We start from the raw sequence: 14971 nt of genomic DNA, 5'->3' as shown, positions 1-14971 counted from the left end.
TGAAGCAACTTTGAAGCATCCCCTTTGTTTCTCAGAGGCCCTGACCATCTCTCACTCAAGCTACAGTTGGATTATTCAAGTGTACTAAGTCAAGATAACTTCACTATGGTGAAAACAAGAATTAAATGTGACCATCTTGGTGCCCATAGGAAAATTGAGGGTTTTGCTGGCAAGTATCACTGCTTGTTATCTGTGCTCCCATGTATCAAGTGAAGCAGCTAAAAATAAAAAGCAATTTACAATTTTTGTAAATTGTTTGCCATTAGGAGATTATACATCGAGATGTTTCAAAGGCATGGGAAAAATCTGGAGCCAGATATGCAAATGCAGATTCAAGTTCTGTAATTCCTGAGAGCTTGCTGCCACAAACTGGAAATGAGGCAGAGAGTACTATGCTCTCAGCTTTAGAATGTGAGCCAGAGTGTTAAAAACTTGGGCACACGGAGGCTGCCACTTGGCTGATAACAAGGACTGCACCAGGATCCAAAACCAAAAGCATAAACCTCCAGTGAGGGCTCCAGAGCAAACAGAAAGGACATGAATGGGAATAAACATGGTTCCAAATGGAGAATATACAGAGATGAGCAGCCACAAACACAATTTGGGAGCACACATGCTGCACTGGCTGCTGAGAACATGGACAGCACCCCTTAACCTCTCAATTCAAACCTTGGCCCTAAGGAGTCACAATTTTTGTGGATAAGCCATGTAATGCCTTCTTTCCAGGGAGTTACGAGCTAGAGAGGAGAGGCCAGATGAAGACACTAAAACCCAGCTGGGATGGGGATGGGATGCAAACTGGTGAGCAGCAGGATGCCCATGTGAGTCACCATGACCTGAAGGGTGCCCAGCAGCAGCAGAATCAAGGCCTTGACTCACAATAGATATGCACAAGAGAAAAATCATTATTGGTGCTTGGAGAATTTTCAAAGCAGTTTACTGTCATTAACCAGGTGATAACAAGCTGTGCCAGTGAGGGCTGTTGGAAGCTGTCATTTTCAGCTGTCATCCTTTCTGACAGAATGCCTCTTAACACGATGCAAAATATTGCACAGATTTCACCCACTCACATTACACCTGCTAGCAAGAGAAGCATACATAAGTTTATTTCATTGTTCCCCCAGTGACCGAGTGAAAAACGAGAATTTTGTGCAGTTTCTAATATTTGTGGGTTTGGTTTTATTTGTTTTGTATAAAACTCATTCAGTCTGTGTATTAATAACAGAGTTCTAAGCAAAAAGCAATGCACAAACCCCATGCACATCGAGCTAAAATGGTTTCCTCAGATTCTTTTATTACAATTTGGTATCCCCCTAATGCTTTTACAATTTTCAGATGAAATGAAATCTTTTCCAAGTTTTAGCTAAATCTACTTCAGCTTGATCCAGTGATAAAATTCAAACACATAAACTGTCATTCCTCTTGTCCTCAGCAAGTAATTTCAGTTTGAGAATGGGCAACTTGTTGGTCTATAAGATAGAAAGGATCTGAATCTATAATGTAATTATATAGGCATCATTTAAGATAGATCCAAAGACACCTGAATATCTGATTCTGATTATATTTCACTAAGTCAATAAATATTTGCTTCACTGTCTAGCAATTCCAGTATCATTTGTAATAAAATGAAAAATGACACCTGTGTACCTGTAAATACTTTCTACATTGGAAACTCCTTATAGAGAAAGAAGTAAAAACAACTCATGCAGTTATCAATTGTTTATATTTTTCTTATACTTTTCATTTTGCCTGATCCTGAAAATATTCAACATCCTACCTTAATGATTTTATTTTTTCTGCTGTCATTGGAGACTCTGCAAAGGGCAGCAGAATAATTAGGGCATTAAATCCCAGGGGAAAAAATATTTAATTCTGAGATACTCAAATTGTTTCTATGTGTTTTGTAACAATTGTATTCTAAATACAGCAATTCTCCAAAGCTTTTATATTCATTTTCTTTGAAAAAAGTTGGAGAAATTATCAGCTCCTGAAATGTGGGTATACTTTTGCCTCAAAAGATATTAAAGGTATAATTTTTTTCTAGACAACCACAGTACACCTTCCCTTTTCAGGAAGAATTAAAATAATCGCTATCACCATGAACACAAATCATAAAGCAATGCTAATTCTACATTCACACAGTGTCCTAGTAAATTAGGGAGAGCTGGAGCGCAAACTACAAGGAACTGAAAATCCTTTACAATGGGAAATCATGCAATGGCCTATACGTAGCCAGACATGATTGATACTCATTAGTGTTGAAGGTTTGTGTCTTTCTAGCCAGTTTTGTAACTGATAACAGGCAGTAGAAGAAGATATTCATAGTTGCCTATTTTTTTATCTTTCAATCCTAAAAGAATGCCATTTTAACATCTTAATTATCTTTAACATTGATATTTTCTTAAAAATATGTCCATATTCTATACTTCAGTATCACAGATTTTATCTGAGACTACACTGTGCTATATGTTTTGGCAACAGTTTATTTCACCCTGGTTTCACATCAAATCATCTGGTCATTTACTGGGTAATACCACATTCTTAAATGTGTCCAGTAGTCCACAACCAATGCACTGTTAGTAAATAATCTCACTTGGCCTGACAAACTTCAACAAACTCTCACAGAGAGCTGCTTTCAGCAACACCACCTAAAGTTCCACTAAGATACTCCTTGAGATAATCCTTTTTAACAGCTTGCTAACAGTGATCCTTACCAGTAATTGTGTTTCTTTTTCCATACATATTTTCTAACACTTGACCTGTTAGAATTGTGTTTGTTAGTAAGGTCCTAATAGCTGCAAAGACTCCCTGCTGAGTACCAGGTAGTGCAGAGTATTCTCACTGATGTTCAGCACCTGTGGGAGGTTCTGTCACAGACTTCTTGAATGCCCTTGGACAAATCACATCAGATATTGAGATACTCCAAGACTCACAGAACAATGTCACGTCACTAGGAGTGGAATGGAGTTAAGCAGAGAAATGTCTATCTTGTGTTTTAGGTGACTCGACTCTTTTAAAAATCTGTATGTTCATTTTCCTCTATCCTTCAGTTTCCCAGTCTGTGTCCAACAGACTGTAGACGTTGCAAGGCTCTGGAAGCACCATACCTTACACCAAAGAAGCATTTAAATGTGAGGATTTAGGGAGTTAGGTTTTTGAATACCTTTTGCTGCTTCCATGGAGATGATATCAGGGCCATAGTTCCTGTAAATCTGTAGTTTCCGAATGGTTAACATGATTTTCAGTCCCCATGGCAAGCAATGTCAGTTGAGAGCTTTCTTTGTTCTAATTTATGTTAACATGCTAAAAAATTTTCCACAAATACTGCAAAAAGAGAGCTCTTAAGCCTAATCAGTGAAGACATACTTAATATCTGTAGGCTCACACAAAAAAAATGCTAGTCCAAAGGACATAAATGTACTTTTACATTTATCCAAATGGAATAGGCAAAAAACCCCTCACATAAACAATGAATAAATTTGTTTCTAAAATGTCCTTTTAGCCTGAGGAATCCAGTAACAGGCTGTGACTGAAACAAGTATGCAGCCGAGTTTGCCTCTGCAAAACTCACCAAGATTTCCTGTTGATGGTGCTGCAAAACACAGCTCACTGCCCACTAGAACAGAGAAGCTTATTTAAAAGCACACAAAGCTCAGTGATTTATGAACTCACCCAGTAGAGCACATCAGTCCATCCCTCCATGGTTATACACTGGAACACAGTCAGCATTGCAAATGCAAAGTTGTCAAAGTTGGTTATGCCTCCGTTGGGTCCAACCCATCCACCCTTACATTCGGTGCCGTTCATGACGCACTGACGCCCGTTCCCTGAGAATGCACAAGGTGCTGGATCATCTTCAACTAGAATATCTGCAAAAGGACCCAAAAGTCACAGCTCTGAGACCTCAGGATTTCATGAGTTACCCATTCACATGAGGAAATACCAACACTGTTGTGGTATTGTGAAATCTGGAATCCAGATTTCAAGATGAGAAAGGCAACACATCAGAACTTTGGAGGTCTTAATCTCACTCAGATCTGGGCCTTACAACCTCAAGAACAGACTAGTAAAAATAATTAAGCAGTGGAAAGAAGCACAATATAATAATACAACATTTAAAAGCTCCTCATGCTGATTTTTTTTTCCTCTTTACTGCTGCTACTTCACTTCAAGGCACTTTGCACCAAAACATGGACTACTAAGGAAAAATTGATCTAATTCCTATACAGAGTTGTCTTCATTCCTTAGCAGAAAGAAAAGCACCTTTAGCTACCAGGTAAGATGGTTTCACTCTTTCAAAGTTCTCCCACAACACACGCTTCCATTTCACGATTCCACCTGGATGGAATAACACTGTTCTCCACTCCTCACCACATTGCCACAATCTGGATTTGTCCCTTGTAAGTAGTCACCCTTATTTTCTTCACTGCTGGTATTTAAGCTACACATATCAGAAAATAAAACCTATTCAGAGCATAGTCTAGTCTCTAATTAGTTTGATTTTTTGTGACTTTGGTATTGAGGTTTTTTTTTTCATTTAATGCACTGTACCTAAAATTGTGAACGAGTAAACTGGTGTAACAACAGTTGAAGTGCTTTGGCCCCTAGTTCTACTTCAAACTGAAATACCACAGATTTAAAGGAAAACATCTTCAAACCCTTATTTTAATCAACCGGATAATGACTTACCTGAATCAATAAGAAAACAAGATTTGTGCATTTTTCCAATAAAAAGTTCCAATCCTATAATAGCATAGATTATGATTACAAACAATACCAAAAGGGCAATATGGAGGAGGGGGACCATGGCTTTTATAATGGAGTTCAGGACAACTTGTAAACCTAAAAAAAAAAAAAGACGATACAAGATATGAACCATATTTCTGTGTCTTATTCTATCAAATTTTATATAATTACATGTTATTACATTATTAGGATTTAATGATACAGACATGCAGAGATAATCAGATTTTTTAAAATATCTATTACCCAGAACCACAAAATGCTGTTTTAACACCGAAATCTTCATAAGAATCTAAAACTTTCTGTCTAATTATTTCCTCTGTTAATCAAGTTTATATCATAGAAGTCAGTGCTTGAAATGTGTCACAAGAATCGGTGGGTGTTTTATAAAGAAAGGGCACTTAGTCAGTGTGTGCCTGTTAGTCATTTATATGACCTTGAAGTTCTGTGCTAAAACAAAAACTTTGTGTCAAGTTCTGAGAAAACGTGCACTCAGCCAGTTGCAGAACTGTCCTCTTACTCTGGGAGAAAAACACAGTTAACTGGGAAAACACATTTTTCATCTGTACAAACTTATTCTTTCATCATTTATCCCTTTCAAAACTGCTCTATTTTTTTTTTCAATTAAATATTTCTCCAACTTTTGGCTTTACCAAGATGATCTAATCCCAGACTAATGAAGCTGCCACAGTACCAAAGAGAATAAAATAGGCCTCTTTTTCAACTTGATAGACTTCCTCTCTAACATTTCATAGGACTGCTTCTGTCCTCAGTGAAGCCCTTTTGCCAAAAATCAGTCATTTCCATGTAACAGTCCACAATATATTAAACACAGAAATAGCTTTCTTCCTTTGAATGCCTTGGAAAGAGCTGAACTGGAAGTCGTGAACCTTGTATAGCCCACATAGCTTCAATAATTAATAAAGCATTCAAAGAAAACAGGAAATATCAGAAAATTCAATAGCTTTCTTAAACAATATTGTTCTGCTTTTTAAGCTTCCTAATTTATCTGTTAGCTCTGTTGAGATAAACAGAAGGCATTCATGTGCATTGGAGGGGGCAGGAAACACAAAATGTGTAATGTGCTCTGGCATACACTTACCAACATATAAACTATTTTAGGACCAGCTACACTTTCAGATGCAGGGGTTTAGAATTTTTTTAAAAAATCTAAATTTAATTTTCTGGGGTATTTGCATTTTAACATGTAATTTACTTTTTATATAAAGCTTCTAAAAAGGAAGCGTATTCCCCTGTCTGCTTATTGAGCTGTGTAAGGAGATCATACACTGACTGAATTCACCATGTCTTGTTCAACTTGAAATAGGGTATCACTCATCTTCAAATTCACTTTATGTACATAGGCAGATAACAAAAATTCAGCTTTATCCCATCTCATGTCTGTAGTGCCTGGAAGAATACAGTTCAACAATGAGAGCAGCCACATTCCTGATTGCAATAAAGAGAAATAAAGGAAACAAAGAGAGCAGAGCTTACTGGGCACTCCTGATACGAGTCGGAGAGGTCGCAGTACACGAAAGGCTCTTAGGGCTTTGACATCAAAGCCACCAGGTTTGCCACCTGAGTGGCTGCCACCGTCTGTTTCTTTGGTTAATTGTTCCAATATTACACTAAATAATCTAGAAAATGAGATGAAAGATAAGGTCATCACTATCTCTTTACCACACAGTCAAAGATACTACTTTGGAAATTAGTTGAAGTGCAGATAATTCTGCAAAGCTGTTCAGATGTCAGACTGAGAGGTATATTTACACATTAAATCATGACAGACAGAGCTATGAAGTGCAAGACTTTATAATCCCTCTAGAGAATGAGGATCACACAGTTTCCAATAATTTAGCATTCAGCTTATATATACAGTTTGCTATTTTTAAATAAATGAAGCTGCTTTGCCACTTTTGTTCAAACATTTTAGCTTTAACATTTGGAGAATTAATCTTCCCTTTAGAAGAAGAAATAGATAATAACTAAAACCATCTGGTTTAATTTTGGTGGAATATATGAACTCTAAGTGGCACAGCAGTACAATATTCTACATACAGTCAGCAGAAACGGAATATTTTAAAAATAATTAGAGTTCGCCATTTAATAACACCAAAAAGATTTGTTTCTTACACATAATACCTCTGAGGAAAAATACATTCCCAGATGGCTCATTTATTACATTGTATTTTTTCCCTGCAGAAATGAATTAGTCATTCATTAGAACAGTTTGCAAGACAAGACTTTTATTTTGTTTTCCCACTTTTAGCAGCAATTTAAAGTGATGCATGTTCTTGAAATGCAAATAAGTCTTAGGTTTGTTTTAGTTTGGAGCTCCATCTCACATGCATGGGTTTCTAGACTGCCACTAGACCACACAAACTGTGTCATCCTTTGCACAGAGACTGTAGTTGCAGAGCTGCATTTCTCCTGAAAGGATTATCACGTTAATAGAGTTCTGCAATCATGAGAAGTGCTTCACACTTGTAAAGGGTGCCTGAAATATGCAGGGTTTTAGTTTGGTCGTGAAAATTTTCCACAACTCTGGTTAAGAACTCTGTCACGCTGGAGAGCTGCCTGAAATCATATATTATTTAATAGGGTGCCTAAACTAGATTATTGAAGGCTTTACTCTCCCCCAGTAAGCAGCTGACCCACATCAGTCCATACCCATCCCTAGACTGCTTCTTTCTGCTCCAGACTAAAACTCAGCCCCAAAGACTCTCCAGATGTTCAAGGGAACATCAGCAGCCCACATACTGTTCCACCAAACCCAGATATCCAACACCAGGTCTTGATTAAGCCCTATAATTTATTGGAAGCATAATTGCAGGAAAACTAACACCTCGGTGATTTCAAGAGTGACTAGTTGTGCTCTAAAGACAGACATTATTAAAAAGGCTTCTGAATCAAGTCCTGAATTCAGAGAACATTTCAGCCTGTCAGTTCATATGGCATTCAGAAAATTAAAGGGCATGGGCAGGTGCTACGAAAGCTTTCTCTACCAGGACCTTATTCTTGCACAGAAATCAATAGAAATTACATGAGAGACCATACGGGTGAGCAGACTACTCAGAGTAATTCATACTCTGATGGGTTACAGAGAGAAGTGACAAAGAATAGAAAGCATCACATTCACAGCTCTGTCTACAGCTCTGTCATTTTGTGTTGTTCAGCTGAAACCAGGACACATGTCATTCCTAAAAAGCCATTAAGGTATAAAACTATTGATCTGCTTTATTGAAATTTACATTCATATTCCTCTACACTTTATCAAAGTTTAAAGGTTTAATTACGATTTGATCTTAAAAACATCTCTATATGTGTTTTCCTTTTGCTTGTAGACATTTCTTTAGGTATAATTAAGATTAATGGAATTGGACTGGCTGCAGTCTCTGCTGAGAAAGCAAATTTCAATACATTCAATATAGGACATCATGGCAGCTCTTTCAAGCTATTAGAATACCTAATGAAATTTCCCATTGAAGCCAGTCAAATAGAATCAGGTCCAGAAGTGGTTCCATATCCACCTTGGGTTATATATGAAAATCAATTTTTCACTCTACTACTATGTATTAATTAAATAAATGGGACTCGTGCTTGCTTATTCATGCAGGTTGTGTTCTTACTGAAAGAACAAAAACCTTGCTCACAATTCTGTCAGTGTGTGACATGTTAGGAAAGGTCCACCTTGTCTTACAGGTAGGCTGCTGACAACCTGCAAAAGACGTTATATTCCAAACCACTGGATTTAAATTAGGACTTAATCTTACTGTGATATTTTAGGCATTTGATAAGATTTAGTCCTTTTTATTCGTATTTTTAACAAATTTGGTGTGAGCATTTGACATAACTCCATTTAGCCTCCAACAATGAGTGTTTTAGGAATTAGTGGAAAATTTTTTAGTTATCATGTATTTAGGACACAGCCAAAGATAGAGGTCATGTTAATTAGACTGCTCCAGGGTTACTGTAACTCCATGGTCACTTGACAAAAGGGAAGAGGCCTATTCAAGGGACTGCTTGGCAAGGGAGCAGAGCTGTGTGTGACAATCTCCAACCTGCCCACCAAGCTTCCCCTTCAGGCACAGGGACCAATCTGTTGAGAATGACCTGACCTGATGAAGGATCTATTTATACACAAATTTTAGTCCTGGACCAAAACTGCCTGCATGCCAAAGGACTGGCCCAAATACAACCTTCTCAGTAACATTCAGTATCTCATAATCAAATGGTTACAAATGAGGCATTCTTATATTCATAGTACTTCCCCAAATTTAACAATGCTTTACCATAAATTCCTTTACTTAGCAACTCTTTCTTTCCCTTAATGCAGTGACAACTTAAAAGCAGCACACACTCTAATTTCTGAGCCTTTTCAAACACAGGCAACTCTTGATATGGTTTAAATTTTAAGATGAAATTAGAACTGCGTACTGCAAGCCAAGGTAGTGTTTCCTACAACACACAAAGTTATACATGGATAATGTTCTCCATGTTCTAGATAATGCATACTTTTAGCAAACAAAATTTGCAGTACTGGTTAAACACCTGTTTAACATAACCTCTACAACATCTAGGAAATTGGTGAAAATACATCTTGAGATTAATTCCCTAGATAGCTAAAGGTAAGAACTAATGAAGTAGCACAGCCACTGACATCAAGTTGCTAACACAAAAATTAATTATCAATAAGTAGGTGCATAACGTAAGTTCCACTCCTCTGAACCTGCATAAGGCCCAAGCAGTCCCTTCTCTGGGGCAAAGAACAAACTCTCCAAGGTTTCCTGGTACAGCCAGGTGCACAGGGTAAAGAAAAAAAAAGGCATTTTTAACATACATTCAACCCCAGGCAAATCAAAATCACATCTGTATCTGGGGGCTGACATGTAGCACCCAATTTTACTCAGATTTTGGCAATATCAAGTAATCACTGTTAATTCTGTCTCCCCAACTACTCTTCTCCACTTTGAAACATGTGGGTCCTCATAGAGGTCTTTGTGAAACAGATGAACTCCACATGACTGCAGTGAAGGGCTAAACAAATACATTAAATAACAACACGCAGCCCTTAAGAGATCAACATATGGAAAGACACCAGGAATTTACCTTGAGAAAATCAGATGGAAAAGCTTCTGAAAAACAACACTGGAAATCTCCAGCAGGACTCAGAATTCCCTGGGAACTTATAAATGCAATACAGTCTATAGCCAGGGATAGCACTGAAAATTTTAGGCCTTTTTAACATTTTTTTATTCAGTTCATTCTTTTACTCCAAAGAAAGAAATCCAGCATAGGCTGCTACTCACAGCCAAAGAGGCCTATACTTACCTCACTGTAAATAAAAGTTTAAATATTTTTATAATGGAAGATAAGCTACTTACCCTACTATTACTATTACAAAATCCAATAAATTCCATCCGTTTCTAACATATGCATTGGGGTGTAATAATAATCCATATGCTATAATCTTCAAAAATGTTTCAACTGTAAAAATTATCAGGAAGGCATATTCTACTTTTTCCTGTGGAAGACAAAAAAAAAGTACAATAAAAGACAATGAATGTAACAGCTCTTTTTACTATTGACAATTTGCAACAAGTGGGCACTGATCAGGACTAAGGAAATACGTTCATGGCAGTTTATTTCACAGGTTTTAATTGCATAACACTTAATTATAACTATACTGACAAGGTTATAATTATATAATTGCACAAGGTTTTCTTGTTTTCACATTCTGTGAGAGGAAAAAAAGCTCTTTCTGCAAACATTTAAGCATACAGTACCTTTGCTTAAGCAAAGAGTCCCATCCAGATCAATAGGATTCTCTGCATTCATTTTAACCAGAAAATGCTGTAGAACAGAGCCCTGGAAATATCCTTGAAAGGTAAGCTGTGGTATACTTCCTTTCACTATTAAAAAAGTTTTAACTGTTTAATATTTAATTTTACACTGTCTTGCAAATTTTTAATCTTGATATGGAAGCTTGCATTGACTTATTCTCCCTTCCACATCACCAGAATTTCTTTAAAATACCCTATTATGTTGGAAGAAATTTTAGGGTACTGTACCACCACCTTGTATCATTGAAGATCCAACATCAGATTTAATAGTTTTTTTAAATGTTATTAGTTTCTGCATTTTACTGAAATTTTTATTTCAGGGCTATATACCAAATATCTTTTCTTAGCTAACTAGATACTTTAGAAAGAAGAAACCCCAAAAAATATTATTAGCAACTTGACTTGGTAAACTGAAGTCACCACTATCAAAACAGAGCAGTTAACAACTGTTCTTTTTACCTTCAGATATGATCATTTCATTATTTTCTACAACATTTTGTTTAGTTATCTCTTGCTACTCAAATATTACAGCCAAGAATAAAATGCACAAAGAGTATGATGCATTTTTTAAACTTGTTCAGGAACACATGATGTTGCTCATTTATCACATACAAGGTTCATTACATGACTGTAACTGCTCAGGCAGGATTACCATCTTCTACTATCATTACTCAAATAGAACACCAACATTACACACAAAAATACATTATCCTTATTTGTTACACAAAAAAATACACATTTCTTATTTGCCACACAGCTTGGCGCTCTCATACACAACCAAAGGAAAAACCAAACCTTAAACATTTGCATCTTAAACAAAGATCTTGATATTCTTATGTGAGAATCTTTAATTTGGTCAGCTAGATTTCTTTTCCTGCCAAAGAGGCCATTTAGGATGGTTATGTATAGGATGTGGTATTTCCATTTATAAATCTGACACTGGTGATTTAATGGAGGCACAGGCTGGTCAATAAACTCCTCTCCAGGTCTCTCCCTGCAGCAAGCAGCACCTGGGGTCACTGGGGCAGGTCAGGCACTCCCATTGCAAAGCAAGGATTCCTGGGTCTCCTTTCCTGCTCAGCTCAGTCCTGTACCCCTGCCTTTTTCTCCCTCTTTTGATTACATTTCATGAACACTGTGGAGCTTCATCCAAGGCTCCTCAGCCACTTTCCATTTTGGGTGAGGTCTTCCAGCCCAGTGAAACCAATAGACATCTTCCTTCTCCTCAAACTTCCTAATATTTCTTTCCAAATTGTCCCTCCCACTTACCCATCGATTTACCACCAATCAGCCAGGACAGTTGCTAGATAACAAGAGTGAAGTGGCCTCACACAAGAAATGTCATGGCCTTGTGCACCAAAATCCATCAGATCTCTTTGGCTGGAGAGCACCACTGAGATTACAATAATATGAATTATCAGCATTCCTGAGAAACACGCTTAGAAATGCTTAAATATAACAAATCCTACCACATACACATTCCACAATAACAGCTATTTCTGTCTCCCTACATACAACTAAATTTGCAGCAAAGTTATAGGAAGATAAATAATGTAGGAAAACATAAGGAAGACAAAAATATTACAGTTGTCATTTGCCATGGGCAAAATATATATCAAAATCATAGTAGTAAAAAAAAAAGTGAGACAAAATATGTATGTTTCATTTATGCCAAATTTCAATAGCTTCTTTTCTTAAAAGGAACACAGGATCCAGGACTGGATGTGACCTTCTGAGCCAAAATAACCTCAAGTTTTATAGGCGACCATGTAATTTAACTTCATCCATTAAAGTACCAGTTCCATCCTAAAAACCATCTTTGCTTTTCACTGCTCCCCTTCAAAAATATTCCAATGCTCCTCTGCTCTCTGGGCTAAACACCAGTCCCAGTGCTAAAGTTACACAACTTTGTTAATGTCACACAGCCCTGCAGCTCATTTTAATGGGACAGTTCAAATCTGAACAACTCTGCCCTATCATTTCCCATCCAGCCTTGAAAAATAGTATTAGTCTCCATCCTGTTTATCTCTTCTCTTTTATGGAAGCAGGAGTGTTTCTTATTTCCTAGACAGTATTGCAAACATTCCATTAGAGTCTTATGGAATGTAGGACAATCTCATTTTTAAACCCACCCATGGGCTCAAGGTCAGTGTGTGTCACTTCACAGATGGAACCATAAGAAACCTTGAGTCCTGCACCAACAGAAGCCACACAAAATCTCAGCAAGGAAAAATGGGAAGTGCTGCACCTTGGGTTAAATAATCCCACGCCAATATGGGCTGAGAAAGGACCTGGAAGTCCCACATCAATTTAATGTGTGCTCATTTAAATCAGACAAATTCCATAACTAAACTGTTTCATTTTCCCTCCCTTCCTGCTTTCCTCCCTTTCATACTCTCAAATACTCTATTTATTTATTTCTTTTTAAAGCACAACCTGTGTCTTCCACAGAGGCCAGATGAATGACTTGGCCCTATAGTTAGCACACAAAGTACAGGCCGTGCTTTCCTCACAGACTGTTGGGCTCTTTAAGTAGGCACCCAAGAGATGTTCTCACACAAACTGCAGAGCTGACAACCTGCTCACCCTCAGGAAGGTTCTTCTCACACTTGGATAATTTCTTGCTGCTCACTATGGACATCAATTTTTGCCTCTGCAACCCTGATACATCCATAGGCCACACATCATCTTGTACATCCAGAGCTTAAGCAACCACTACTCAAGAGTAAATAACATTCAATTTTCAGTATTCATGAAAGAATTGTAGAGGCAGGGTTGGTTTGGGAAAATAAAACTAAAAAAGTAAGAGATAAATTCAAAATACAGATTCAAACACTGCAATTTTAGCAGGATATGATGCACACATTTATCTGCTCTCTTTTCTCCACAGAGGTGAAATGATATTTTGTTCAAATTAGTTGATATTTTTAAATGAACACTTATCTTCATTCAAAATGGCAATAGGTACACTAAAAAAGTAGACAGCTAAACAAAATAAAAAGGAAACGAGTATGTATTGAGTGCTTGCAAAAGAAAATCTATTAAGAGAAACCAAGAAGGCAGTTTTGGTTCTAAGAAACTGCAGAGATTATTGCAGAATTTGCAATAATTCTAATATCTATTTCTAATAATTTCTAATATCTTTTATTGCATTTAGTTCTACACTGCATCATAAAATCAGCAGAAAAAAGTGACAGCTGTAAACCTAAAGAAGATATGGAGCACAACAATATGTCTGCATTCTGAAGGATCTAATCCTGAGGCTGTATAGATTAATAGTTGTTTGTTCACTGATTTGATAAAGCTAGGTCATCTCTCCTCACAGGCAGCTGATTCCAGCAAGGCTGTCTGACACTTTGGTTAATGCTGCTCGAAATCTTCAAGTCTCAGCAATCTTTTTCTGAATATATGATGCACCAGGACTGATAAGATAAACTGCCCTTCTCATGGAATCCATGGAGTCTGCCTTTGGTATTGACCATGGTGCGCAAAACAAAGGCCACCCTTACCCTATGAGCTTAGGTGCCGTCATAAGATCCTCATTTTTTCAAAAAAAAAAAAAAAAAAAAAAAAAAAAAAAAAAAAAAAGGAAAAAATGCAAGCATTTGCTTTCTTATTTTAAGTAAATCAGCTTAGCAGAAACCCTGTTGCTCAGAAAATCTTTTTTCCCCCACCCTAGCCAGATGGTGTACATTAGTCATCATTTATTATCTTCATATTTTCAAAATCTCAGAAAGAAATATGCAAAGCTACTGTTACATGTCAGAAGGTGACACACCAAAATTCTGCATTTATGTTAAGATGTTTCACAAGATAACTGCTCCAAAATAGGAAGTCATTAATTTGCAAAACCTTAATCTATTATGCTAGGTAATTAAGTCTTACTATATTGAAATTTCTATTCCCTTAGCATCAGAGATGGGAATTATTTCTTAACTGAAGAAATACATCTTTGCATCCAGACTAACAAATAAGCATCAGAGTAAAAACTGCTTAGCAGATAAGTGACTCAATGTAAGCAAATTAAGCAGACTGATCAACTTTCTGAAGCTTAGACACAACACAAAATACTTTGACATTATTGATTTAGGGATCAAAAACCACAAAAAAAAATCAGATGCTGTTTAATAGGTTGTGTGACTGATGTTTGGACAACACATATAAAGCCATTCATCTTTTTGAAAATCAGCCATTTTTTCAAGTTCTGGTGCTGGAAAAACACTATCTACAAGACAGAAAAGTAACTTGAGTTTTGAATTTTAAAATATAACGATTTAATTTTTCACTTTGTATAGCTGTATTCCTCTGAAAATCCTCTCTGACATGCAGCACAGTAACAATTAACAATAGGAAAGTAAACCTATTTATTCCCACATGTGAAA

The 14971-nt window shown here is 36.8% G+C and overlaps 1 protein-coding gene across 1 annotated transcript in view; it reads right to left on the bottom strand.

Moving 5' to 3' along the window:
• The window catches only part of CACNA1D (calcium voltage-gated channel subunit alpha1 D), a 169808-nt gene that overhangs the window by 96908 nt on the left and 57929 nt on the right, over positions 1 to 14971 (bottom strand). The window contains 4 exon segments of the mRNA XM_031058244.1: positions 3673 to 3869; positions 4690 to 4842; positions 6241 to 6383; positions 10131 to 10270. Coding sequence (XP_030914104.1) covers positions 3673 to 3869; positions 4690 to 4842; positions 6241 to 6383; positions 10131 to 10270 — 633 coding nt within the window.

Source organism: Geospiza fortis, unplaced genomic scaffold (genome assembly GCF_000277835.1).
Source record: "Geospiza fortis unplaced genomic scaffold, GeoFor_1.0 scaffold78, whole genome shotgun sequence".
Classification (NCBI taxonomy): Eukaryota; Metazoa; Chordata; class Aves; order Passeriformes; family Thraupidae; genus Geospiza; species Geospiza fortis.
Note: the sequence above shows the minus strand (reverse complement) of the source record. Positions and strands in the feature narration are given on the sequence as shown.